We start from the raw sequence: 25,960 nt of genomic DNA on the forward strand, positions 1-25,960 counted from the left end.
AGATCATCTAAAATATTATAAATTAGGCTATTGCATTTTTTTTTTTTTTTTATCGATAGAACTGATTTATCATCAATCAGTTATCAAGGATATATTAGTGAGGAACAGGGCAATGAAACACTGAACAATGAACTATATTTTCATAATCAAATTATTTTCTTTCAATTTTTTTTCTCTTCACTCATTACGAACTAACACATATCACTTCATAGTAAAAATAATAAATCAACAAAACTGTTGCAAGTCACAACTGTTGTACAAAAATAACCTCTAGCTGATCTATACTGCCTACACCTTTTGTATATATAAAAACACTTGTGGTAGAGATAAATTACTTATATCTGCACTGTAAGGCTTTTGATATCACCAGGGATACTCCAAGAATGTTCCAACTCCACTGTCAATTGAAATCATTTGTATTTTTGGAGAGAGAGAGGTGTGTGTGTGTAATTCACTGTTTGATCTGCTGCAGTCTCTGACGAGACAGCCAGACGTTACCCTACGGAACGAGCTCAGAGCTCATTATTTCCGATCTTCGGATAGGCCTGAGACCAGGCACACACCACACACCGGGACAACAAGGTCACAACTCCTCGATTTACATCCCGTACCTACTCACTGCTAGGTGAACAGGGGCTACACGTGAAAGGAGACACACCCAAATATCTCCACCCGGCCGGGGAATCGAACCCCGATCCTCTGGCTTGTGAAGCCAGCGCTCTAACCACTGAGCTACCAGGCCGTATGTGTGTGTGTGTGTGTGTGTGTGTGTGTGTGTGTGTGTGTGTGTGTGTGTGTGTGTGTGTGTGTGTGTGTGTGTAATTCACTGTTTGATCTGCTGCAGTCTCTGACAAGACAGCCAGACGTTACCCTACGGAACGAGCTCAGAGCTCATTATTTCCGATCTTCGGATAGGCCTGAGACCAGGCACACACCACACACCGGGACAACAAGGTCACAACTCCTCGATTTACATCCCGTACCTACTCACTGCTAGGTGAACAGGGGCTACACGTGAAAGGAGAACACACCCAAATATCTCCACCCGGCCGGGAATCAAACCCGTCCTCTGGCTTGTGAAGCCAGCGCCTAACCACTGAGCTACCGGGCCGTGTGTGTGTGTGTGTGTGTGTGTGTGTGTGTGTGTGTGTGTGTGTGTGTGTGTGTGTGTGTGTGTGTGTGTGTGTGTGTGTGTGTGTGTAAATTATCAACTCTTATTATCAAAAAAATGAGCCACTTCAGGGATTTAGACCTGCCCAGATGAACAAAAATTTTCCTGGCTTAACTCGTTGTTTTCCTTATCCTACCCAATTTGTACATTGGGTTAACTTTAATCAATTACTCTTCCTTTATTTCTCTAAGACAGGGGTTCTCAACCTTCTCTTCTGGTTAAGAACTCCCCGAGTTATAAGACCATCTACCTGAAACCCCCTGTAATATGACATCAAACAATGTTCATTTAGTGACTGTAACTAACTCAATAAGCAATGGTATTGCAAAGGAAATGATTAGATCAGCCATCTAAGTACCCCTGGAAATCTTGTGAAGCCCTGGGGGTTACTAAACCCCAGGTTGAGAAACTCTTGTCAGACAATTAAAGAACACACCTGACATTTTTTCATTTCATGAAAAAAATAAGAATTTCCTTTTTTATATCTGTAAAAGATCAACATTAACCAAGAACAAGAAATAAACATACTGAATACATCATATCCTGCTTGCTTTGGCTGTAAACATTGAGCAGATGCATAAGTATCTAAGTAAACATGCAAAATCAGAAAACATTTATGTTCAGCAAAGCAGGCCTTGACCACTTTCATTTCATCTTCACTGACTCAAGGTGTCCCATTACAATACATTACAAATATAGTTATGGCATAATGCAATAAATGATTTGTCACTCTTCACTCACTGACTGCATCCTTCATGAGATTATGGCTCCATGATGCCTGTTCATCATGACAGTAAATCAACTCTTAGATTCACCTTCTACTTCCATTTCTTCAAGGGTAGATTCATCTGAATCATGATGATTTGCAGAATTATCTTCATATTCCACATTTTGAGCTGATTCACTTGCTTTTGAAGGAGCTTCATTTGAACCCGAGTCTTGACAAATATTTTCAGTTTTTTTCTTATCTGAAGAATAAACTTCATCACAGCTTGCTTCACAGTCCTCCCTCGAGCCTGCAAGCGCATCTTCATTCCAAGAATCAATTGACTTGGCAACATATTTCTGGACGGTCTTCATTGATGGGATAGTAAATATTGTCCTCAAGTATCTATAACCAGCTCCACTCCGCTTATAATATTTAACCATGAGGTTCATAAACTTTCTTGAAAACCTGTTACCTGTTCCAGGTCGGTTCCTTAAAAACATTTGGCTCTCAAGAAAAAGTAGATGTTCTTCTGATAGAAACTTACGGGAATCTCTTATTATTTGCTCAGGTGTTCCGACATCTTTAAGTGGAGTGTATTTTTCTTCAAGGATTTTGTACTTTTTCAGTAAAGCATAATACCTTTGTCTATGTTTATTCAAGAGATAAGTATATTTACGTTTGAGCTCTTTGTTAGCTCCTCTGTAGAGGGTTGGACAATGCATCCTTGGAACTGTTGAGAAAGAAAAATAATTCAACCATAAGATCACAACACCTGATAAGATGTCATAAAAATAAAGAAGATAAAATGTTGAGACTACAGTTGGTTATCAAGTTAAAACAAAATTCTAATCAACAATATATACCAAGGCTGTCTTCCCCAAATAGGACAGCCAAGACAAGGCCCACAACTTTCACTTTCACACCACTTGTGATGTAGACAGTGACAGTGAATCAAGAGTGGTCAAGAGAATGTGTGCAATCACTGATTACACGCATTCTTTCAAGCAGAGTGCTGACATCACCTTTACAAACCTCACACTATCAATGACACTCACAAATTTCCTCATATCTTAACATCTGCTCAATCTAAGACAAGAAAAACTCATATAGACTGTTGATGACCATCATAATATTTTGTAAATAATCACTAGAGAGGTATTCAGACTACAAATTATATGCAATATATGAGCTAAAGATCATATTTCAAGATATTAAGATATCCAATAATTCATCTTTTTTGAAAGCAAGGCCCAATGGATTATTGAGATTTAGTGACATCCTTATTGTGCTTTGTTACAAATATTCACATAAATTGATAAGCTAATAATTCAGATTCAAAGAGAGATGAAAAGTTAAAGTAGACCAGACCAAAACTACATTCTATATATTGCATCATGCTGGTGATACACAATGAAGTTAATTTTGAATAACTTACCTCTCTGATTTAGTGATGAAATGGAATTGACTCCAGGTGCACTAGACTGTTTTGAAGAATGAGGAGCTGTGTTGGACATTTGACGGTTACTGGTTAAATCTGATTCATCTATTGGTTCAAGAGCTCCAGAAGATGAAGGGAGGTCTGATGAATAGATCCAGAAGGCACAGCAATCCACTGTATACTTTCTCTATTCCTGGGTCTTATTTTACTTGGCTGATTACCTCTCCTTTCCCCAAGACTTCTGCTGCTGTTGATTTTCTTCTCTTCACTGCTTGTCTCACAAGCTAAATCAGGAATGGTGACATGAATGGGGCGATGGACAAGATGGGATGCAGAGGATGTGTGTATTGTTGGGCTTGTACTTTCAGATGAATGACTATCACTGCTTCGATTATAAGTGCTCATTACAGGAGGTGGGAGTAAATGTTTTGATGGTGCAGCTGGCGTGTCAATTTGCCAAGAATCTACAGTTGTAATGGAATGCGATGATGCTAATTCTTTACTTTCTTTTATTCTCTGATCTGGAGCTATGCCTGAGTTGCTCAATGAATGGCTGCTTGACTTCTTATTAAGGTCTTCTCTAGTTTGTAAATTAGGTTGACTAACTGTACACTGAGCAGTATTATTTAACAATGATGTTGCTTTTTGTAGAGATTCATGACTAATGCCAGAAGGAGTGCTGAACCCTGGAGGAAGTTTAACAGTGAATGTGAAAGATAGAGAATCTGACCCATTCACAGGTGCCCATGACACTGTAACAGGAGCTTGTGTGTCTTGATTTACAGACTCGGCAATAGGAGTTTGTGCTAATGGCACTGTGACAGGAGCTTGTGTGTGTTGATATACTGACTTGGTAATAGGAGTTTGTGCTAATGGCATTGTGACCGGAGCTTGTGTGTGTTGATTTACAGCATCAGAAATAGCTGTTTGTACCAATGACACTTTAACAGGAATTTGTGGATCTTGATTTACAGCCTGAGGATTGGGGGTTTGAGTTGCATGACTAGAAACCTCAGGTTCATCCACTGAGTCTGTACTTGAAGAATATCCATCACAGTTATCATCAGCAAGTGTTTGGATAGAAGAAATCTTCCTGCATGAGTCTGCTTCTTTTAAAGGAAATGAATCTTCCAACTGAGAACCCTTTGAGGAATTATTAGAAGGATCATTGGTGCTAACTGAAACATACTGGATGATATTCTTGTTTGAAGATTGCAGAGAATGTGCTTGATTTGCTGTATCTGGAAGAAAAATAATAACAATAATAATAATGATAATAATAATAATGTCAGTCAAACAGCACCTTCCATCATTCAAATTGTTTCTTAGTCTATTTTGTTTTTTATCACATCAATTCTAACTTCAAGGATGACTATTCATCTAACTAACATTCCTTAGAACCATTCACTGAAATTCTGTCAAAACCATTAAGAAATTTTACCTCTATGCATCTTATTCTTACAAAATCTGTCAATATAATTATTTTTATTTAGATCCTAATTCTCTACTCAATATGCACATCTTCATTATGTAAGAAGCCTCTCAAAGAAAAGGTCAAAATGGTTACTAACGAGTGAAGAAATTTCAATTTAGAGTTTGAAAAATTTTAAATTCATAATTTTGTTGTCAATTATCATTATTATTCTTTATTGCTGTTACATGCATCTTCTATTATTGTTATTGAACATATCTACAATAGTGATTAGAATAACTATAAGGTTTCTGTCAGTCCCCAAACAGTGTCAAAAGAGTTAACAAAAAGAATGGGATGAGTTCAAGTCATAAGTATGTATAAATAAAGAAGCTGCCAGTATGGCCACTTATGCTAGTTGTAATATAGAATGGTACCTTGAGATATGAGTTGCCTGAGATACGAGCTACTATTTGGTAATTTTCTTTTATTTTGAGATAGGAGCAAAATTTTGAGATACAAATCCCGCTTGGGGATGTTGCTGCTATAGTCGACAGCTCAGCACATCAGTCCTGCCTCAGCTGAGCTTCAATCTACGTGTTTACCATGGATCTCATGCACTGTGATTGTTCTTTCATCATTTTCACACTATTTACTGACTTTTTTCTAAAGAAAGAGCAGTTTTAATTTATGTTTAATATTTACGTGTGAATGGTGCCTGCATCCTTTTTTCCCTCCCTCCTCCTCCCCTACCAATTACCACCATTAGCCAAAAACATGTCTCCAAGATAAGAACACTAAATAAATTTTTGCTGTTATTTTATATATGTTTATGCATTGATAAAATATGCATGTGTACATAACTGAAAAGGCAAAACAAATTTTTCCTATCTCCACCTACCTCCTCCACTGATGCTTATCAAGAAGGGGGGAAAGAATGTAAACAACCCTCTATGGCTGCAGCGGTGCAGGCGCCCCCCCCCCTCTCTCTCTCTCTCTCTCTCCCCTACTTAAAACTTCATTTATTCAATGAATAATGTTTACAGGATCGTCAATGAGCTCTTCTGTGATTATCAGAGCAGCCAGTCTTCTGTGAGTGGCTATATTTATACACACCAGCTGATTAACATTCCTAAGAGAGGGTTGGGAATGCGGTAGAGTAACATCCCGTGTAATGCATCCTCCGAGATATATATACTTTATAAGAGTAGTTTATCTATTCATATTATCTTTTATTATGTTTTATCATGTTTCTGTTCAATAATTATTATTATTAAATACCTTTTTTCTTACCTGAAAACAAGTAAAAAAATAGGGGTGCTCTTTTGGGTAAGGCTGGAATGGATTAATGGCATTGCAATGCATTTCAAAGGGAAAAACTGTTTTGATATAAGAGCTTTTTGAGATATGAGCTCCGTCATGGAACGAATTAAAGTCGTAACTCAAGGTACCACTGTATAAAGTTTCTCATTCTCTCTCTCTCTCTCTCTCTCTCTCTTGTGTGGCTGTAGTCTTAGGAACGGCACACAATAAGAAATGACTGAGAATCAATCTATGAAGAGTATCCAAAATTATACAGAGAGTAGAATGGAACAGGAACACCAGCCATAAAATAGATCAATAATGCAGTTGAGTATTGGCAATAGAGAGAGAGAGATGACATAGGTTTTGATTATTCAATGAGATAATACCAGAATAGGAAAATGTAGAGTCTATCTGTCATGGCAAACCTCTTAATAGTATGTAGACAGACTGACACAAACCCAACCCCATCAAAACTTAACCTATAAACTGCGACATACATCATATGATGAACAGAACGTAACTGTGACTTATATCATATGATGTAATAGCTATTTTTAAACTTGACAGCTGATATTTCATTCCTGTCTTGAAATGATATTTGACAACTCAGTGCTTGTCTTGATGTTACAATAGAAGAAACTTTTACTTTATGTTAAGCTATGTATGAATTATGTAGCCTACTATACTAAAGGCTACACAATAAATAAAAATGGATCATCATAAATTATAAGTAAATTTTCTACTGTTTATTATCGTACTGTGTTAATGCTTCATCTGGACATCCTCCTCCCCACCATAATGTTTATTCATCCATCAGCTCACTCACCACCACAAAATTTATTAGCCAGCTCACTGAAACACTCACTCATCACTCAATGCCCACCATCTTTAAGTGACAACTTACCCAACGTCACTACACCACCATGCCTCAAATTATGTATATAATGAACAATATTTGCTTTTCCTATACCTTTCCATACAATGTTTCACTTTGTAACAGTAAAAATTATTTTTCAGAACTTTTTAGGCAGATAATTGCACACCATGAGTATGACCACTTTGCACAGTTTAGGTTAAAAGTGAATACTTACATTTTGTTCCTATGGGTTGAATAAGGCCTTTGGCTCGTAAATTCTTTAAAGATGCTTTCTTCACAATCATAATTGTTCTTTTGGCACCACTTTTAGTCTTCACTATTTGACGTCGGATGGGACCAGAATCTGTAGATGAAATATCAAGTAAGCTAAGATTCATAAAATTCTAAAAAACAAAAATGGCATCATAAATTCATCTTACACAAAAAGGCTCAATGAAAACTGGTAAAATACAGAGAAACCAACATGTGCGTCGTGAGGTTGCCTTCATGACTTCAGCTGCTGCAAAGCACTTGTTACAGCCACAGTTCTCCCCGCATCCACTCTTTCCTGAAAATATGATATTCTCCTTTACATTTAAAAATGATTTCATAGTAAACACTTGGTCCATGCATCTCCTCCCTCTTCTAAAACTCAAATTCTCATCAGAAATCACTCAGCCTTCAGTACTTTCTCCAAATTAATGCTTTATCATCAATACACCTTGCCTGCACTATCCAATGAACCTACACTGTAGTGGCGAGGTCTTTTGAGGTACATAGTAATAAAACTAACTTCAAATTCCCCTATCCCTTTTCCTTACTGTCCATGAACCTCTCCACTTCTGTTAGTGAGCTGGTGTCACTTATTTAGGGTATTACTACTTAAAACTTCTTTATTCCTTTCCTACTTACATCTCCAGATCTATCATGGCAGACCAGAATGCCCTACCTGCTTCTGTATTTCTAACTTCCTATGACTTGACTTAATTTAAGAGGGAAGTTTCAAGACCTTTATCCCTTTTTGGCTAACTCTCTTGGACCTGCATGAAGATTGGCAAACTTAGCAGGCCTTTTTTTCTCATAATATGTTGCCTTTGGTCAACTTTCCCCTCTTACATAAAAAAAAAAAAAAAAAAAAAAAAAGACTGTCAATCACAATTCATATAAGTCAGACATTCGCATTTGTCAGACCAACTTTTCCCCCTGTTAGTCTGAGTTAGTGAGGGTCAACAGTATACAGTGGCTGCAAATGAAATGGCAACATTTGCAATGCAAGTGATCGTGCAACACGAGATTCGTTGCTACAACTTTACTCATTTTTCCGCCATGCGAATGATGGGAACAGCTTGGGATGATGTGGCGGCTTCTGCGTTCTTCCCTTCATTGTTTACCAGGCATCATACACCTCAGAGCTGTCCCAGAACTTGATGTGAGGAAGCTGCATTTTTGCTGCTTCTCAATGCCCCCATTTTTACACTTTTCAACCAACTTTGACTCCCTAATATGCAGTTCCTGATCATCACAATGGAAGAAAAGACCTGTGCTCTCACCCTACTTGAACAGGGAGTGTCTGTAATACACATAGCTGATGATTTGAACGTGAATATAGTTACTGTCTACAGACTCAAGAAAGCTGATGCAGCGCTCCCTGACAGTACAGTTCCACAAAGAAAATCGTACTCTGGGGTAGAAAGAAAATCTCCCATAGAACAGACAAGGTTCTAAAGAGAGAGGTGAGCAAGCAGCCTTCAATAACTGCAGTGGAAGTGAAGAAGAAACATCCAGAGCTATTGCAGAATGTTGTTGTCCACATGATACAGCATTGCCTCCAAAAAGATCTTGATCTGCCATGCCAAAGCACCACCAAGAAGCTGCTGCTCACAGAGGCCATAAGAAAGAAAGAGTCAACTTTTGCAAGGAATACAAGGACTGGACACCAGATCAATGGAAAAATGTGGTGTTCAGTAATGAAAGCACCTGACTTGTCAGGGGAGACTCCAAGATGGTGAGAAGGGCCAGTGACATGTTCAAAGGGCAGGGGTGGACTATATTTCCTTCCTAAAAACATCACACTGAATGATGATAATTACATTGAGGTAATAAAGGAACATATGTTGGCGTTTTATGACATTCATGAGAGCAACTTTTATGCAGAATGGAGCCCCTGCCCATAGGTCCAAGGGTGTGAAAATGTTCCTCACAGACTATGATATTGAAGTGTTGGACTGGCCAGGCAATTCTCATGAACTAAATCCAATAGAAAAAGCCTGGAACATAATGAAGAACGAGCTACAAAAGTCACGTCCCACCAACATCACCGACCTGAAGGAGACCTTGAAGAAGATGTGGGCATCAATGGACGTCTCATACTTCAAGAATCTCGCCACTTCCATGTCAAGAAGGATCTAGCAGATCCTTAATCAAAGAGAAATATAACAAAGTACTAAAGGTAAGCCTAAGGTACTAATATAACAAATTTAAGATGCACTTTTGAGTTTTATGATCCAAAAATCCCTAGTGTTGTCACTTCATTTGCAGCCACTGTACAATGATTCAGATGTGCAGACACTTGTGGGAACCTGAGAGACCAAATATCCCTTACTTGTCCCATGCCTACCTATTTTCCTTCTTCTAAATTCAGTGTCTGGCCACAATGGATATTTGCTCAGAAATATTTGTAAATACAAGCTTGCCATATTTATGATTCAAACATAAGATATGTCTTTTTTCATTCTCATATATATATATATATATATATATATATATATATATATATATATATATATATATATATATATATATATATATATATATATATATATATAAGTAAAGTAATAAAATTCACTTACTTTCATTTATGGTTTCTTCATTAACTTCAAGCTTCTCACAAAAGTTTTCTTTCATACTGATTGTGTCGGCAAAGGGTTCAATGGAATCCGAATTCAAGAGCTTGGACTGATGCCTTGAAGGAAACTTTTGCAACACTATACTACAGTTGCTTGCAGCATCCAGTTGTGGAGCAGAGAATGAGTTTGATGAAGAGATTGATGACTGAGAACTTGTACTCTTTGCCTGAGACTGTAAAGATGCATTTGCAGAATTGTGAGACAGAGAAACATTTTTTACATTAGAGATTGTAATTTTTGTTTCAGAAGTGGCACTACTATCCATAGGCAGTGATATTCTTGACGGAGGGATATTGTGTTTGTTCAATTGACTTCCAGAATTCAGTGGTTCACTGGGTATGCACACAATGCTATCTTGATTACTGTCCATCTCTTTGACAGATTGTCTTGGTTCATTTATAACATTCTCTTTTATAGAACAAACATTCTTTTCTTGAATTGATGTGATCTCAGAAGTGCCATCTGATGGTAGGACTGAACTGTCAAAAGACACTGAGGCATCTGTTACAGGTCCCAAAAATTCAGCCTTTGCAGAACATAATGCTTGACCACTTACTGGATTATCTAGATGTGATTTTGATTCTACTCTTTCTCTGACAGACTGTCCTGAAAAAAAAAAAAAGAAAAAAAGAAAACATAATATAAATGAATTGATGGAGTTTTCATTTCATGTCTTATTGATAACAAACTATAGTAAAATTAAACTACACTGACCTATAGGGTGTTGTTTACCATCCTGCCAGATTTCCAAACAAAACATTCACTCTATACTACTCATGTTTTTTAATCATAGTTATCAAAGTTTGCAGATGATACTAAGATAGCATGTGCAGTACAGGGTGAAAAGGACAATTACAGAATACAACGAGACCTGGACAGGCTGATAGCATGGGCAGACAGGTGGCAGATGGAGTTTAATTCTAAAAGTGTCAGGTTATGCATTTAGGTAAAGACAACACAAACTTTAACTATGAGATGGAGGGATGTTGGCTAGAGGCAGTAGAGGAAGGAAAGGATTTAGGAGTAGTGATAGACAGGACTATGAAATTTTCAAAGCAATGTTTAGAAGCAAGAAATAGGGCAAATAGGATCCTGGGTTTTATAAATAGAAATGTTAGTTATAAAAGTAAGGAAGTGGTGCGTAGCTTATATAATTCCTATGTTAGGCCCCATTTAGAGTATTGCATACAGGCCTGGTCACCCCACTATAGGCAGGATATCAACATGTTAGAAGCAGTTCAGAGAAGAGCAACTAGGATGATACCAGCATTAAAGCGCCTGGAGTATAGAGATAGTTATCAACAAACAACATTCTAAGAATATTCTGACTATTTCATTAAATACCACGTGATGCAAATAAGTATTTTATATGAAATCAAATGAAGGTACTTCATATACATATATGACGATGTGTGTATCAGGTCAGACGACACTGTCACTTGACCCACGGAGGGATTTTCCATGAGGGAAGTCCAAGGTGAGTCAGGTCACCATGCAGGTGCAAATGGACTCACTTCTCATCTGGTCGCCACAATGGAAGGATACACAGACACTTCCCCATCTTACTGTGTGTTGCACAGCCAGACCAAGGAATTCGTCTACAGAATTAGAAGATATATACTTCTTAAAAGAAAAAAAGCAAATCTAGGACCACTTTTACCCACAAATCAACCAAGGAAGAGGACAGCAGATGCAGCTGGTATGTCTGAAGCCATGGTGAAGAGAATTTGTTCCAGTGCAAACAAGATATGGAACACAGCACCACAACCCTATTAACCTGTGTTTACCTTTCCGAAAAAGAACCACTCTGCAACAATAACGAACTTCAATGACTTTGACAAGTGTGTTCTAAGAAGAACAATTTTAGAATTCTACACATGAAGAGAAGCACCTATGCTGCAGAAGATAAAGAGAGAATTACAAGAAAAAGGTGATTTCATAGGATGCCTAGAATCCTTACATACAATCATCCGAGAATTGGTTTCCGATACAAGAATTGATGGTCAAAAATTTCTGATGGAGAGAAGTGATGTGCAAGTTGTAAAAGCAACTCAAGAAATCCTATGAGAGCTTTGTTTACTTTAATGAGACTTGGGTCAACCAGAACAATACCATACCAAAGTGTTGATACCACAGCCAGTAAAGCCACAGGAGTAAAAGTTCCTACAGGGAAAGGGAGCTGCTTCATCATCCTCCGTGCAGTAACTAAACATAGATTTGTTGAAAATGCTGACCATGTATTCCAAGTAAAAAAACAATGGTGATTACCATAATCAAATGAAATCATTAAGATTCGAGGAATGCTTTAGGATACAGTTGCTGCCTAAAATTACTCCTTACTCTTTCATTGTGATGGACAATGCTGCCTACCACTTAGTGCAACTTGAAAAAACAATGCCAACTCAAGTTTGGAAGAAAATGGAAATCAAAGAGCAGCTCATCAAAAAGAGAACTTTTACTTCTCACAAAGTACAACACTGGCAAGAAATATTTGATTGACACCATCACCAAGAATGCTGGACATAGGGTTGTGCAGTTACCACCTTACCACTGCCAGTACAACCCCACTGAACTCATTTGGGCCCAAGTCAAGAACATTGCTGATAAAAATAACTACAAGTTAGCAGATCTAAAGACCTTGTCAAACAGTCCTTGGAGCAAGTTACACCAGCATCCTGGATAACTGCAGTGACACACAGATAAATTGAAAGAAAATGATGCAAAACTTGATCATGTTATGAACTCGCTTGTAATCAACAGAGAAGATACTTCAGATGAAGAGAGTGATTCTGAGTAAGTTATCCTGAGGATTAGGTCTCAGGGGATATATATATATATATATATATATATATATATATATATATATATATATATATATATATATATATATATATATATATATATATATATATATATATATATATATATATATATATATATATATATATATATATATATATATATATATATATATATATATATATATATATATATATATATATATATATATATATATATATATATATATATATATATATATATATATATATATATATATATATATATATATATATATATATATATATATATATATATATATATATATATATATATATATACAGTGGAGACTCAATACTTGAACTTAATTAGCTTCAAATGGCTGTTCGAGAATTTAAAAGTTCGACTATTGATACCTATAAATCAAGTAATTCGTTCTAATTGTAGCAAAACCTCAAGTTTATAAAAATATCGATATATTTTTTTTACAATATTGATTTGTACATACTGTAAGTGAAGGCTGGCAATGGATAATTTAGAAGAGGAAGGGAGAAGGGTGGGGAGGAGGTGGGAGGTTGCTGGAGGATGAGTCACCATCCATGAAAACATTTTTGTAAAGTTTCTCCTAGTGTGATTCCTGGAATCCACTAATGGAGGGCTGTGGCTCACTAACACTTGCACTCTCACCAGATTCCTTATTTTCACCACTCTTTGGTGCCATCTTAAGTTTCTAAATGAAAAACTACTGACAGAATGCAAAATTATTATTATTTTTTCAAGACTGCAGCACAACTAAGAATGTGCACCGGCATCGGTATACTGGTATTATGGTAATGCCGGTAATACCGGTATTACTGGTAATACAATATCAGAACAGTACAGTGGCAGCTGCGAGAAGGGAGATGACAGAGCTTTGTATATGACCAAATGTGCGGCCCGTTTGATTACCAGATATTTTCAACACTAATAAGCCTTTGGTGTTAATGTAAGTTTATAAATGAAAAACTAGACAGAATGCAGGAGAATGTTATTCTGATGACCGCAGCAGCACAAGTCACAACTGGTGGAGGCAAAACAGGGGAGCGAGGGAGCCTTTGTTTACAACCACATGTGTGGACGTTCGACTATAAGATTTTTTTTTATTGAATCGAACTTTTGCCTTCAAATATTTAGACGTTCGAGTATTAGTCTCTACTGTATACGTATATATATAGAAACACAAGTGGTGAAAAGCAGGGGCTGATTTAGGAATTTGGGGGCCCTAGGCAAAGGTAGGCATGGGGGTGCCCCCTGCACCTAATCCAATACAGTGGGGACTGAAGGGGGTCCCATTTTCTTTATATATCCGTAGGGGGCCACGAGACACATTTAATAGGATAATCATTCTAATGGCATTTTAGCAAATGAATTTTAATCAAAAACATAAATAATGTGTGCAAATAATAAAACCTTTATTAACCATAAGTGTATGATGAGTTTCATGGGGCCCCCGAAAACTCAGGGCAACTGCCTAGTGTTGCCTAATGGTAAAGTCTGACACAAAAGAAATGTTTTCAATAGGCTCTCATTACTCTTACTTTCATCGGACTGGTATCATTTAGCCTGATATATCAAGATTTTGATGTATATGTCATAACCTGGCATGCCACAGCCTGGTGGGACATAGCGTGATGCAGCAGTGGCACAAGGATGTAAATAATTACGTCTACGGGAGAATTGTAAAAGGGACCCTGCTGCGAACACGAGAGTGGGAGGCCAAACATTAACAAGAGAGAGGGAAGCCAGGCATCAGATGGTACACAGACCCAAACAAACACCCAAAACAAAATACTCTGGTTACGATGTTGGAGAGTAGTATAGTCAACACGTGTTTCCCCACGTGTAGTTAAACAGGATTGGTGGTTTTAAATGGCCAATGAACAAGCAGTATTTCATGTTTAGACCAATGGTGAACGTGCTATGAGACTAGGGAAAAGTTGAGCCTATGAAACACCAGTAAGGCAATGTTGTGTATACTACGTTTAAGGTTGTTTCTACATTACCTTCGTATGTGTTCTCGTCCTTACATTGTCACACGTGGACCTCCACATGTCTGATCTCTGAATGGTAGATGGTAAAATGGGCGTGGAGAAAAGGTACGAAACCTTGAGTATTTAAAATAAGCAGAAACCAGCAAGAAGATCTCTAGAATCTTGGCAGAAACGAGAGGAGAAAGCAGAAGGCAGTGGCCGAGAGGAGGAGAAGAAACATTTGAGTCATGGACAGACTCTTTCTTGTATTAGTGAGTAAAGCTCTATAGTTGTTAATGCAGTCTAAGACAATGTTTATGTCATTTAAGTGAAAGGAGGAAACAAATATAGGATGTGTATTTATTAGGATGTTATATTAAGATTTTATGTATGTGTAGTGCAATTCCACAGTTGATGCATTAAGATATATCATATTGAGGAGATAATTACATATGATATATTGTGGTGTATACATTATATGGGCATTTATAGAAGTCAAGCATTGAGTTGATATTGAGATGCATCAGCTGTGAAATTGGCACCTAATGTTTGTGGTTTTATTGTATGTGATTAACATTGATGAAGGATTTACGGAGATAAGGATGTACGGAGATGAGCTTAACATTTTTAAGGGCATTGATTGAATTTGTGTGACATTATGAGCAATCTTTGAGAAGTGGTGTAATTAATCTTAGATGAATTAAAATTAGAAAATACAATACCGTATAATATATTACCTGCAGTAAGAATAAGTCTTCACTTAGAATAGCACGATTGCAACCTGCAACGAACTTCCGAAATATAGGCACACTTCAAAACTTGTCAAATAAATATAGTACGGTACCTGACTGGCTGTGTTCAAGAATTCCAACTTTGCTGTCCACTAAAAACTGTGCAGAAGAGCTTTCTGGACAGTAAGATGGTGGAGAGACATTATTGCAGGAGTTTTCATCCATAAGGTTCTCTGTAACATCAACAATACATATAATATCCATGACATAAACCATATGACAAACACCCCAAGGTTAGAATGCCCTTTAATGAAACCAAGGTATCTTGATACTCAGCAAAAGAAACTTTCTCTCTTTTACCTTCTGTAACACTACATTTTTAGTTTTAACTTCTAACCTGTGTGTGTGTGTGTGTGTGTGTGTGTGTGTGTGTGTGTGTGTGTGTGTGTGTGTGTGTGTGTGTGTGTGTGTGTGTGTGTGTGTGTGTGTGTTTCACTGTTTGATCTGCTGCAGTCTCTGACGAGACAGCCAGACGTTACCCTACGGAACGAGCTCAGAGCTCATTATTTCCGATCTTCGGATAGGCCTGAGACCAGGCACACACCACACACCGGGACAACACGGTCACAACTCCTCGATTTACATCCCATACCTACTCACTGCTAGGTGAACAGGGGCTACATGTAAAAGGAGACACACCCAAATATCTCCACCCGGCCAGGGAATCGAACCCTGGTCCTCTGGCTTGTGAAGCCAGCGCTCTAACCACTGACCTACCGGTGCAGAGAGAGAGAGAGAGAGAGAGAGAGAGAGAGAGAGAGAGAGAGAGAGAGAGAGAGAGAGAGAGAGAGAGAGAGAGAGAGAGAGAGAGAGAGAGAGAGAGAGAGAGAGAGAGAGAGAGAGAGAGAGAGAGAGCAATCTTGAAACCTCCCTCTTGAAAGAAGGTCCAGGTCATAGAAAGAAGGAAATACAGATAGAGGATGGGAGTAACAGGGCCTAGATTCTACAAACTATCCTAGGTAAGGCCATTAGTCGTAGCAAAACAAAAGGACACACTTCAGACATAAGTCAGTCAGAAATTCTTATGGCAAACCATACATTTCTAGACCAAACTTTACCTTCAATTATATCAGTCTTGAGCATCATGCCGTGCTGCACCTTAGGTCCACAGTTTTCCTTGTTTCTCTTCCAACACCTCTTCTCACACTTCCAGACTAATATTCACTCTTTAATTCATGTCTTACAGAAAGTTAATGCAGTGGTACCCCTGGGTGATGTCCTCACATTGTCTATGACCCAGAGTATAACATGATCTGAGTCTTCATCTCTCTAAGGCAAATTAATCAATTCATTCTAGATTCCACCTTCCTTCTATTTAAAAAATATAGAACACTTTTAAGGAAATAAATTCTACATTACCTTCTTTAATTATGATGTCTTCAGGACAAGACGGATCCAAATAACTCTTTTCACTGGCATCAGATTCTGGCAGCACGGGAACCAAAGCAGTTTTTTCTTCCCTTTCTGACACTGTGAATAATATATAATATATGGACATTTTTATCTCAGAAAAACATCAAATTTTCATAATGAAAAATTTCACTTTCATTAACTTTCACTAAATCTTTTAATTATCAAACAAGCAGTGATTGAGGCTATTCTTTCTTATTGTAAAGTCTACAAGAAGAAAAGAGAAATACAGTTTTGATTCATGAAGTTCCTTTCTAACAAATATGAAGGTATTTTATAACTAATCAAAGACAAAGAAAAGTTATAATGAGAAAAGGTACACTTACTTGGATGATCTGAGTCCACATTAGAAAAGTAAAATAGTATCAAGTTTGCAGGATATTTTATGAGGATGTCAGAGGCATACAATAAACAAAAGTACAAACTATTGAGACACAAATAATTTGTAAACAATTGAGGAGGAAGGTCTGATTTTTTTTATGCAAGATGGAAACCAGCCCCCTAAAAAAAAAAGGCCCACTTAATATGCTAAATTACTGAAGAATTAGCCAAAACTCTGGGACAAATGTCTTGAATCCTCCCTCTTACAACAAGTTAAGTCGTAAGAACATAGGAATACAGAAACAAGCAGGGAATTCCAGAGTTTACCAGAGAAAGGTATGAATGATTGAGAGTACTGGTTAACTCTTGTATTAGAGAGTTGGACAGAATAGGGATGAGAGGATTAAGAAAGCCTTGTGCAGGAGGAGGGGAGGTATGCAGTTAGCAAGATCAGTAAAGCAGTTAGCATGAAAATAGTGACATAAATAAAGAGATGCAACATTTTGTCAGTGGGAAAGAGGCTGAAGACAGTCAGTCAAAGGAGGGGAGTTGATGAGATGAAAAGCTTTAGATTCCACCCTGTCTAATAAAACTGTGTGAGTGGAACCCCCAAACATGCGAAGAGTACTCCATACAAGGACAGATAAGGCCCTTGTACAGAGTTAGCAGTTGGAGGGGTGAGAAAAACTGGCAGAGACACCTCAGAACACCTAACTTCATAGAAGCTGTTTTAGTAAGACTTAACAGTTTCCAGTTAAGATTATGAGTAAAGGACAGACCAAGGATATTCAGTGTGCAAGAGGGAGACAGCTGAGAGGGTATAGTTGTCTGGAAGGTTGTGTCAAGTTGATAGATGGAGGAATTAAGTTTTGAGGCATTGAACACTACTAAGTTTTCTCTGCCCCAATCAGAAATCTTAGAAAGATCAGGAGACAGGCATTCTGTGGTGTCCCTGCATGACCTGTTGACTTCCTAAAGTGTTGGTCGTCTCTGAAAGGACGTGGAAATATGCAGGGTGGTATCATCAGCGTAGGAGTGGGTAGGGTAAGAAGTTTGGTAAGATCATTAATGAATAACAGAAAGAGAGTGGGTGACAGGACAGAACCCTGAGGAACACCACTGTTAATAGATTTAGGAGGAGAACAGTGGCTTACTACCATGGGTGCAAAAGAATAGTCGGAAAGAAAACTTGAGATAAAAGTTGTAGAGAGAAGGATAAAACCGTAAGAGGTTAGTTTTGAAATAAAAGCTTTTTGCCAGACTCTATCAAAAGCTTTTGATATGTCTAATGCAACAGCAAAAGTTTCACTGAAATCTCTAAAAGAGAATGACAAAGACTCAGTAAGGGAAGCAAGAAGATCATCAGTAGAGCGACCTTGACGGAAGCATATTGGCGATCAGATAGAAGATTATGAAGTGACAGATGTTTAAGAATCTTCCTATTGAGGATAGATTAAAAAACTTTAGACAAGCAAGAGATTAAAGCTATAGGATGGTAGTTTGAGGGATTAGAACGGTCACCCTTTTTAGGAACAGGCTGAATGTAGGCAAACTTCCAGCAAGAAGGAAAGGTAGAAGTCGATAGACATAGTTGAAAGAGTTTGGCCAGGCAAGGTGCAAGCATGGAAGCACAGTTTTTGAGAACAATAGGAGGGACCCCATCAGGTCCATAAGCCTTCTGAGGGTTTAGGCCAGTGAGGGCATGGAAAACATCATTACGAAGAACTTTGATTGAAGGCATGAAATAGTCAGAGGGAGGAGGAGTGGAAGGGACAAGCCCAGAATCATCCAAGGTGGAGTTGTTAGCAAAGGTTTGAGAGAAGAGTTCAGCTTTAGAGACAATGAGATGGTAGTGGTGCCATCAGAATGAAATAAAGGAGTGAAAGATGAAAAAGTAAAATTATTGGAGATGTTTTTGGCCAGATGCCAGAAGTCTCAAGGAGTTGGAGTTTGAATGATTTTGACATTTTCTATTTATGAAGGAGTGTTTGGCAAGTTGAAGAACAGACTTGGCAAAATAAATAAAAAATGGTCCCCAAAGTTTTACATGAAACCATTATAAGAGGCTGTCAAGTCTATATCTATAGTAGCTACTGTTATGTCAGATCATTTCAAAACAATACATTTCAATCTTTGTCCTATCATAGACAGTATTTTTTCTCTCTACACATACATCCAGTCAAAAGTTAGTATGATGTTTGACAAAAAAATTGGTCTTCCTTCAATGAGTACTGGAATGTTTTACTGACTAGAAAGTTATTTTTTCATCATTAAAGTACCTTCTAAGTATTTTCTTTCCTTAACTTTACTAGTTGCACCTCTTTTCCAACCTTGTTCAGTCCAACCTAAGCTTTCTCTTTTCTATAATAAGAGATGACATTTCTTAGTGCTGAATTCTATCTTCTAAAACAGCCTCCATTTAATAAATGTATAGGATTATGGATGTATTTCTATATTTTTAAGATTTTTCATTGCAAATAGTATTTTTCTTTTAATAAGTTGGAAATAAATTAATGTTTTATTAAGTTTATTGAATATGTAATCTCAACTTATCAAGAACAATCAATGCACAGAGTGACTTCCTTGATATACTGGTAGTCACTTCTTACTCAAAGAAAACTTAACCTCTCTTATGAATATATAAAGCTTGTAATATGTAAATCCATTATGAGATAGTTTGCTATTGATAAATGTCAGTCATTTCTCTCTAGTTAGTATCAACATTAGCAAATATTACCTTTTATATCCACAGGTTTGGGAACAGCACACCAAATAAGCCGAGATTTGTTGGTGGGACTCATGTACATGTGGTCCTCAAAGTGAAGGGAACACACTCTCATGGACATACGGTTTGAGATGGCTTCCCCATGGTTAAGGTCTGGCCGTTCAATCAACTCACACCACAACTTGAACCTGGATTGATAAATGCAAAATGGATTATGTAGATGTAATAATGTTTAGAGCATTATTTGAATCTCCACATGAATTAATACAAACATACAGGAGATGTGTATGTCTTTGCCTTCTGTTGAAATATAAACATTAATAAATATGATTTTCTAGTAAGAAGTATTTAATTTCAGTAAAGTAGAACTTTCGCTCACAAATGTTCCCATTTATGAACAAATCAGTTCACGAAAATTTTTTTTGAAGTGTACAGATATAATAATATTCAGAGCACCATTTGAATCTCTAAATATTCACAAGCGGTCTTTCAGTGTACAGACACACAGACACCCCACAAGCCCTCTCAGCCGGCAAGCACATTCAATCGCTAAGCTGTGTTGTGGCTTTTGAACTTTATACTGAGATATAATTTCATTAGTGTGTTGATGCTGCACAAATTAATAATGGAAAAAAAAAAAATCAAATTGTAAATCAGTCTATGGGTGAGTTGCCATAGATCAGAAAAAAAAAAAAAAAGACTGCAGAAGTTTCTGACACCAAGTTATTGACTTTTGTGTAACAATAGTATTAATTTTGCAAATTCCAGTCTTGCCAATTCATGTCCCATTGAGCTGCAGATTAAGGAAGTGTTTAATTTTGAAATACCCTAAGAGACAAGTGGTAGTTAGGATATCATTATATACTATCTAGTTAGGATGGCAAAATTTTTATCTTTCACCAATTTCTATATTCCTGAGGAAACTTTTTTTTACTGATAGTTTTTGGGCTTTTCTTTCAATTAATCTGCTTGTTGCTTTTCCCACAAATAACTTTTTATTGTTTTTTTTTCTCATCTCCCCCACACCTGATACTAGGAAAGCACATCAATCTAAAGTCTAAACAGACCAAAATCTACCCTGTGAGGACTGGTCGCTGCTTGTCTGTGGTTACCACCTGGCTACCACACACCACCACATAACATAAGCTTATGAAAATAGCTGAATCTAACCTAACCAACCAAATCTGATCTAATCCTAACCTAACAAAACCAGCTTAACCAACCTCAAACTACCTATACATACATTAATCAAAGCTAACCTAACCGGCAAGGCTCATCACACATGTGGGTATATGACAGCCAGGCTTTGTCAGAGGAGAAAGTGAGGTTGCTTTCTTAAAAAATAAATGAATAAATAAATAAATAAAACAAAAATCAGTCATAAAAAGTTGTAGTGTTTATATAAGGAACTCAAATGATTCAGAATGAGATGCTGCATCTGATGAGAAGGGTAAGAAAAGCCATACTGAGACTGGTGAAAGTGGTTAGGTTAGTTTGCTAACTGAGCACCAAAACTAATAGATAATCCTTATTTTATCCTACACTAATCTCAGATTAGATTGAAAAAAATCACTGTTGATACTAATGAGACACGGGCATATTTAAGTTTAAGAGCCAACAAGTACCCGGATATACTGATTTCAATACAGAAGCAAGGATAGGAACAGTAACAGTCCCAGCCTAGAAGAGGACATGTGTTGGCCAGCAAAGGTACCCTCCAGTAAACCAGTTCCCTGCCAGCAGTGTTCCCCTCAATGTGTGTTACCTTTCCTTGTTTCTCGGGAAGGAGTGGAAACTCAGCTCGGGGTTATCGTTCTTGTTAGTGGTGCATCCTTTGGCTTTGCAGGTGCTACCCCGAGGCATCTCAAGTCTCCTGCTGCTTCTCACCTGCGGACAGACATGACCTATTTCTACCTTCCGTGTGACATCAATTTTATTACGTTGTCAAATCAATGGCATTCATGAAATGACACCAATGGGCTCATGGTGGCAGCTAGGTATTGTGACTCACAGTTTCGACTTGTGCCTCAGAAGTGCGAGTATATTCACCAACACAAAGCAAGTCTTCCTTCTCCGCTTGGTGCTTCTTTTGCACTGGTGCTTCATTTCACCGATAGATGGCGCAGATTTTGAACTGCATTTCCCTTTAACTCTCAAACCAGTTGGCAGATTTGGCTATTTTCCCATCTTTATTTTCTTACCTATCATAATAGTGTTATGTGATATACAACGTACCATGTAATCGTCTTTTCTATTCTATTATATACAAAATAGGTTGAACAACTCATAGAAAGCGAATAATTTGATGGCTCACTACGTTAAATTTGAATATATTTATTTTTTTCCTCCAGTCATAATTATGGATAGCAGTGGGAAGTCAAATATGAATGAAAGAACCTTATATGAAAGTAAACGAAATGTTATGAGTAAACAAAGAAAACAATTGAAAGTGCTAACATACATTGGTCACATACCACATGATACAAACTATAGCTAATCAAGACCTGTAAATGTGTAGAGTAAGACTGGGGTGAATCAAACAGTGGGGTGTAACAAACAGAACGTAGGATCTGTTCTACCAGTAATAAAATAGTTTCCCAATCCAGTTAATGAAAGAAAATGAGACACTCCAAGATATTAGTACAACAGTGTTGATGTCTGTCACTTTAATCCAGGTGTGGGCAAACTACGGTCCACCTAAGGAATTCATGCGGCTCGAGAAATGTTAGTAAATTTGAAAGAGCAAGTCAATAAACAACGCCAAATAATATTGTGAGCATTTTATTTTTTTTCCTATAAGTGTGCACATGCGTGTGAGAATGGCTTTTTCTTTAGACGCCTTTAATTTTGTATCTTAAATAATAATGATTTGGGGTTAATGTAGTATGCGGCCCTATAAGATTGTGATTTTTTTTTAATGTGGCCCTAACACTGAAAAGTTTGCCCACCCCTTCTTCAATTAAAAATAACTCTAAATGATTTTAATATGCGGTAGGCCAAAAAAAAAAAAAAAAAAAGAAAAAGAAAAAAGAATCTTTGTTTCAGCAATTCCCTAGTCATGTTTAACAGTGCAACTTCTGGTCTTTATTTTTTGTAAGGATAAAGCATTTACACTTTTTACTGAAGATTGATAGTTTCTTTGTTTTACAGTTGATAATTGATGGGGGAAGTTTATTACACATAATAAGTGGTATAAATAGATATATACATAAGGCAGGATGTTAAGAAAATTACTACCGCCTTCTTCGACTAATATTTCACTTAAGAGTGCCATTCTTTAGTTCCACTATGCATGATATTAGTGTACTTGTTGGTGTTTGTAACACTCCCATGCCTTGTTTGGATCATCCCCTATAGGCGATGATCCGAATAAGTGGTATCTTTGAAAACTCCTCTTTCACAAATTCTTATAAAAAATCAACAAGATAGGGTTGTGCCTATAGTTTGTTGTACTATCACTATTTTTGATTAAACTTGTTTAACACATTTTTAGTGATTACATTTTCCACTAATAATATGGTTCACCCCCACCCCACCCTATCACTTTACCTACAAAAGGACGGTAGACGGCATTATACAGAATTGTAGATAAACAGGTGCTGTCGTAATGCAGACTGATTGACCTTTAGTAAAGTTCTTAATTGTTCTTACTTCTCCATAAACAACTTTGTTAAAGAAAAATCTTGAAAAATGTTAGCTGTACCTTCGTGCAAAGGTATATTTTAAGATATAGAAAAAAGAAAAGAAAAAACAACAACAAAGAGAAGACAATGATGCAATGAAACACAAAGGTGACAGAGAAATTGGATTTCCATCAGTAACTGGGCGACTACAAGATACCAGTACATATACACCGCGTAGTGTATATGTAGTGGTTAGCACACTCGGCTCACAACCGAAGAGGCCCAGGTTCGAGTCCCGGGCGCAGCGAGGCAAATGGGCAAGCCTTTTAATGTGTAGCCACTGATTTTAGTAGCTGGCTGGGTGACTGGCTGGCTGGGTGACCAGAAGGCGACCGAGGTGAATTACACACACACACACACACACACACACACACACACACACACACACACACACACATTTACCGTAACTAGCCAACCGACTGAATCGATATCATACTTAAGAAAATGTAACATCCATGGTAACGCTCCTGCTGATGCGCGCGCGCACACACACACACACACACACACACACACACACACACACACACACAGATACACACACACACACACACACACACACACACACACACACACACACACACACACACACACACACACACACACACACACACACACACACACACACACACAGACAGATGCACACACAAACACGCACACACACACACACACACACACACACACACACACACACACACACACACACACACACACACACACACACACACACACACACACACACACACACACACGTCTTTCAGCATCGCCCAAGTCTCCTTGATCAAATTCACTTGAAAGAAAACTATATTGAACTGGCCAAGGCAAGATCTGGGCTTGGCCGGCTGACCTTGCCCGACTTGTCCCTACTAACGGTGTGGCCGGGTCGCCTTATAAAAACTTGACCCGGTGACCAAGGCGGCGGCGAGGTAGGTGGGTGTGCAGGCAGGGAAGGTAAGGAAAGGGAAGGGAAGTGGGTGTGAAGGCAGGGTATGTAAGGGAAGGAGATGGAGGTGGGTATGAAGGCAGGGAAGGGCAGGGAAGGGAATGGTAAGGTTGGAGTGAGGGTGAGAATAGGAGACGGAAGTGAAGATAAAGGAAGGAATGAGTGAAGGAAGAGAGCAGGTGGAGGAGGAGAGATGGGATCGATGGTTAAGGACAGGGAGAAAAAAGTAGGAAAGGGAAGAGGAAATAAGGAAATGGATGGGTAAGGTCACAGAAAAGATAAAGGAACGGAAGGGATGGAGAGGGATGGGATGGGATGAGAAGGTATGGAGAACGAGATAAAGGGAAGAATGGGAGAGGGAAAAGAAGGGAAAAAGATGCAAAAAGGGAGAAAAAAGAACGCAAGGGAAGGCAAGAGAAAGGATGGGAGAGAAGAGGAAAGGGGTGAGATATGGAAGGGAAATTAAGTAATGAGATAGCGATAAAAGGGATGCTGAAGATGTAGGATCGTGGAAGAGGACATTGTAAACGTGATAATAAAGGAAGAATACATTGTAAAAAGCTGCAAATGAATACATATTAATAGTGAATTTCGAACAGCAGCAAAATGTTAATGTCCGAACTAGATTATCACACTATACTCTAAAATTACTCTAGAATTAAAGAAAGTCTACCTACAGCTAAAAAAAAGAAAAAGGATGGTGTAATCAAGGTTATTTTCTGCTTATAGGTAAGGATATAAAGCTTGTTGATAAAGTAATATGTTACATAGAATGGCGGGAGTAAAGTGGATCTACACACATGAACAGGAAAGTTAGTAGAGTTGCAAGGAAGCACGAGGTGTATACGGTAAGGGAGAGTACGTCGGCATGGAGTGGGTGACTAAATTAAAAAGGCTGTGGTAAATATAAACACGTTATAGCTACGAATAGAATGTTACTAGAGCATTAAAAGGAATACATGGACATTACGCAGACGTGTGGAAATCTTGCAGACACGAGAAAGACCAGGAGCACGAAGGAAAGGAAACAAATCAAGTGGAGGGAATAAATGGCGGATGTGGTAGCAAGTGACTCCACTAACATGTTTGTATGTGGCCACGCCCATGCACCACCCCACCGGTAAATCCTCCCACGGCTGCAGTCAAGCGTCACCCCTAATTTTAGACGGGATGTGATGAAAGTGAAATTCTGTGCGACAAGGAAAAGAAGGAGGAGGAAATGAAATTCAATGAGGAAGAAGTAGGTAAAGATAAGGAAGTAAAAAGAAATATATAAAGAAAAGTGGCACGAGGACGATGTGAAAAAGAAAGATAAAAGAAAAAGAAGGACCAAGGAAGCGAATAAGGAAGAAATACGACATTTTAGACTGCAAACACAAATGTGTAATAAACAGAGCGTTTATCTCTCTCTCTCTCTCTCTCTCTCTCTCTCTCTCTCTCTCTCTCTCTCTCTCTCTCTCTCTCTCACCTAGCCCCCACCCATGCATGCCTATTCGACTTCATAAAA

The 25,960-nt window shown here is 37.8% G+C and overlaps 2 protein-coding genes across 5 annotated transcripts; both read right to left on the reverse strand.

Annotated features, from left to right (window-relative positions):
* Nucleotides 1–1,108: 1,108 nt before the first annotated feature.
* On the reverse strand, nt 1,109–3,448 carry LOC123518347. The gene is made up of 2 exons (XM_045279115.1): nt 3,316–3,448; nt 1,109–2,610 (listed from the first exon to the last, which is right to left on the reverse strand). Exons 1-2 carry the CDS (start codon nt 3,392–3,394, stop codon nt 1,970–1,972), a joined length of 720 nt encoding a protein of 239 aa, XP_045135050.1. The 5' UTR covers nt 3,395–3,448; the 3' UTR covers nt 1,109–1,969.
* On the reverse strand, nt 3,424–21,930 carry LOC123518345 (flocculation protein FLO11-like). 4 transcript variants are annotated; one of them, XM_045279113.1, is made up of 11 exons: nt 21,842–21,930; nt 21,596–21,717; nt 19,843–20,018; nt 17,111–17,119; nt 16,734–16,844; nt 15,428–15,547; nt 10,353–10,402; nt 9,740–9,968; nt 7,375–7,458; nt 7,126–7,254; nt 3,424–4,559 (listed from the first exon to the last, which is right to left on the reverse strand). In XM_045279113.1, exons 2-11 carry the CDS (start codon nt 21,691–21,693, stop codon nt 3,424–3,426), a joined length of 2,142 nt encoding a protein of 713 aa, XP_045135048.1. In that variant the 5' UTR covers nt 21,694–21,717; nt 21,842–21,930. The 4 variants fall into 4 exon arrangements, with proteins under 4 accessions (XP_045135048.1, XP_045135046.1, XP_045135047.1 ...); XM_045279111.1 differs by having other exon boundaries at nt 9,740–10,402; XM_045279112.1 differs by lacking the exon at nt 17,111–17,119 and having other exon boundaries at nt 9,740–10,402.
* Between the last annotated feature and the right edge of the window lie 4,030 nt (nt 21,931–25,960).

The sequence above is a fragment of the Portunus trituberculatus genome, chromosome 43 (genome assembly GCF_017591435.1).
Source record: "Portunus trituberculatus isolate SZX2019 chromosome 43, ASM1759143v1, whole genome shotgun sequence".
NCBI lineage: Eukaryota > Metazoa > Arthropoda > Malacostraca > Decapoda > Portunidae > Portunus > Portunus trituberculatus.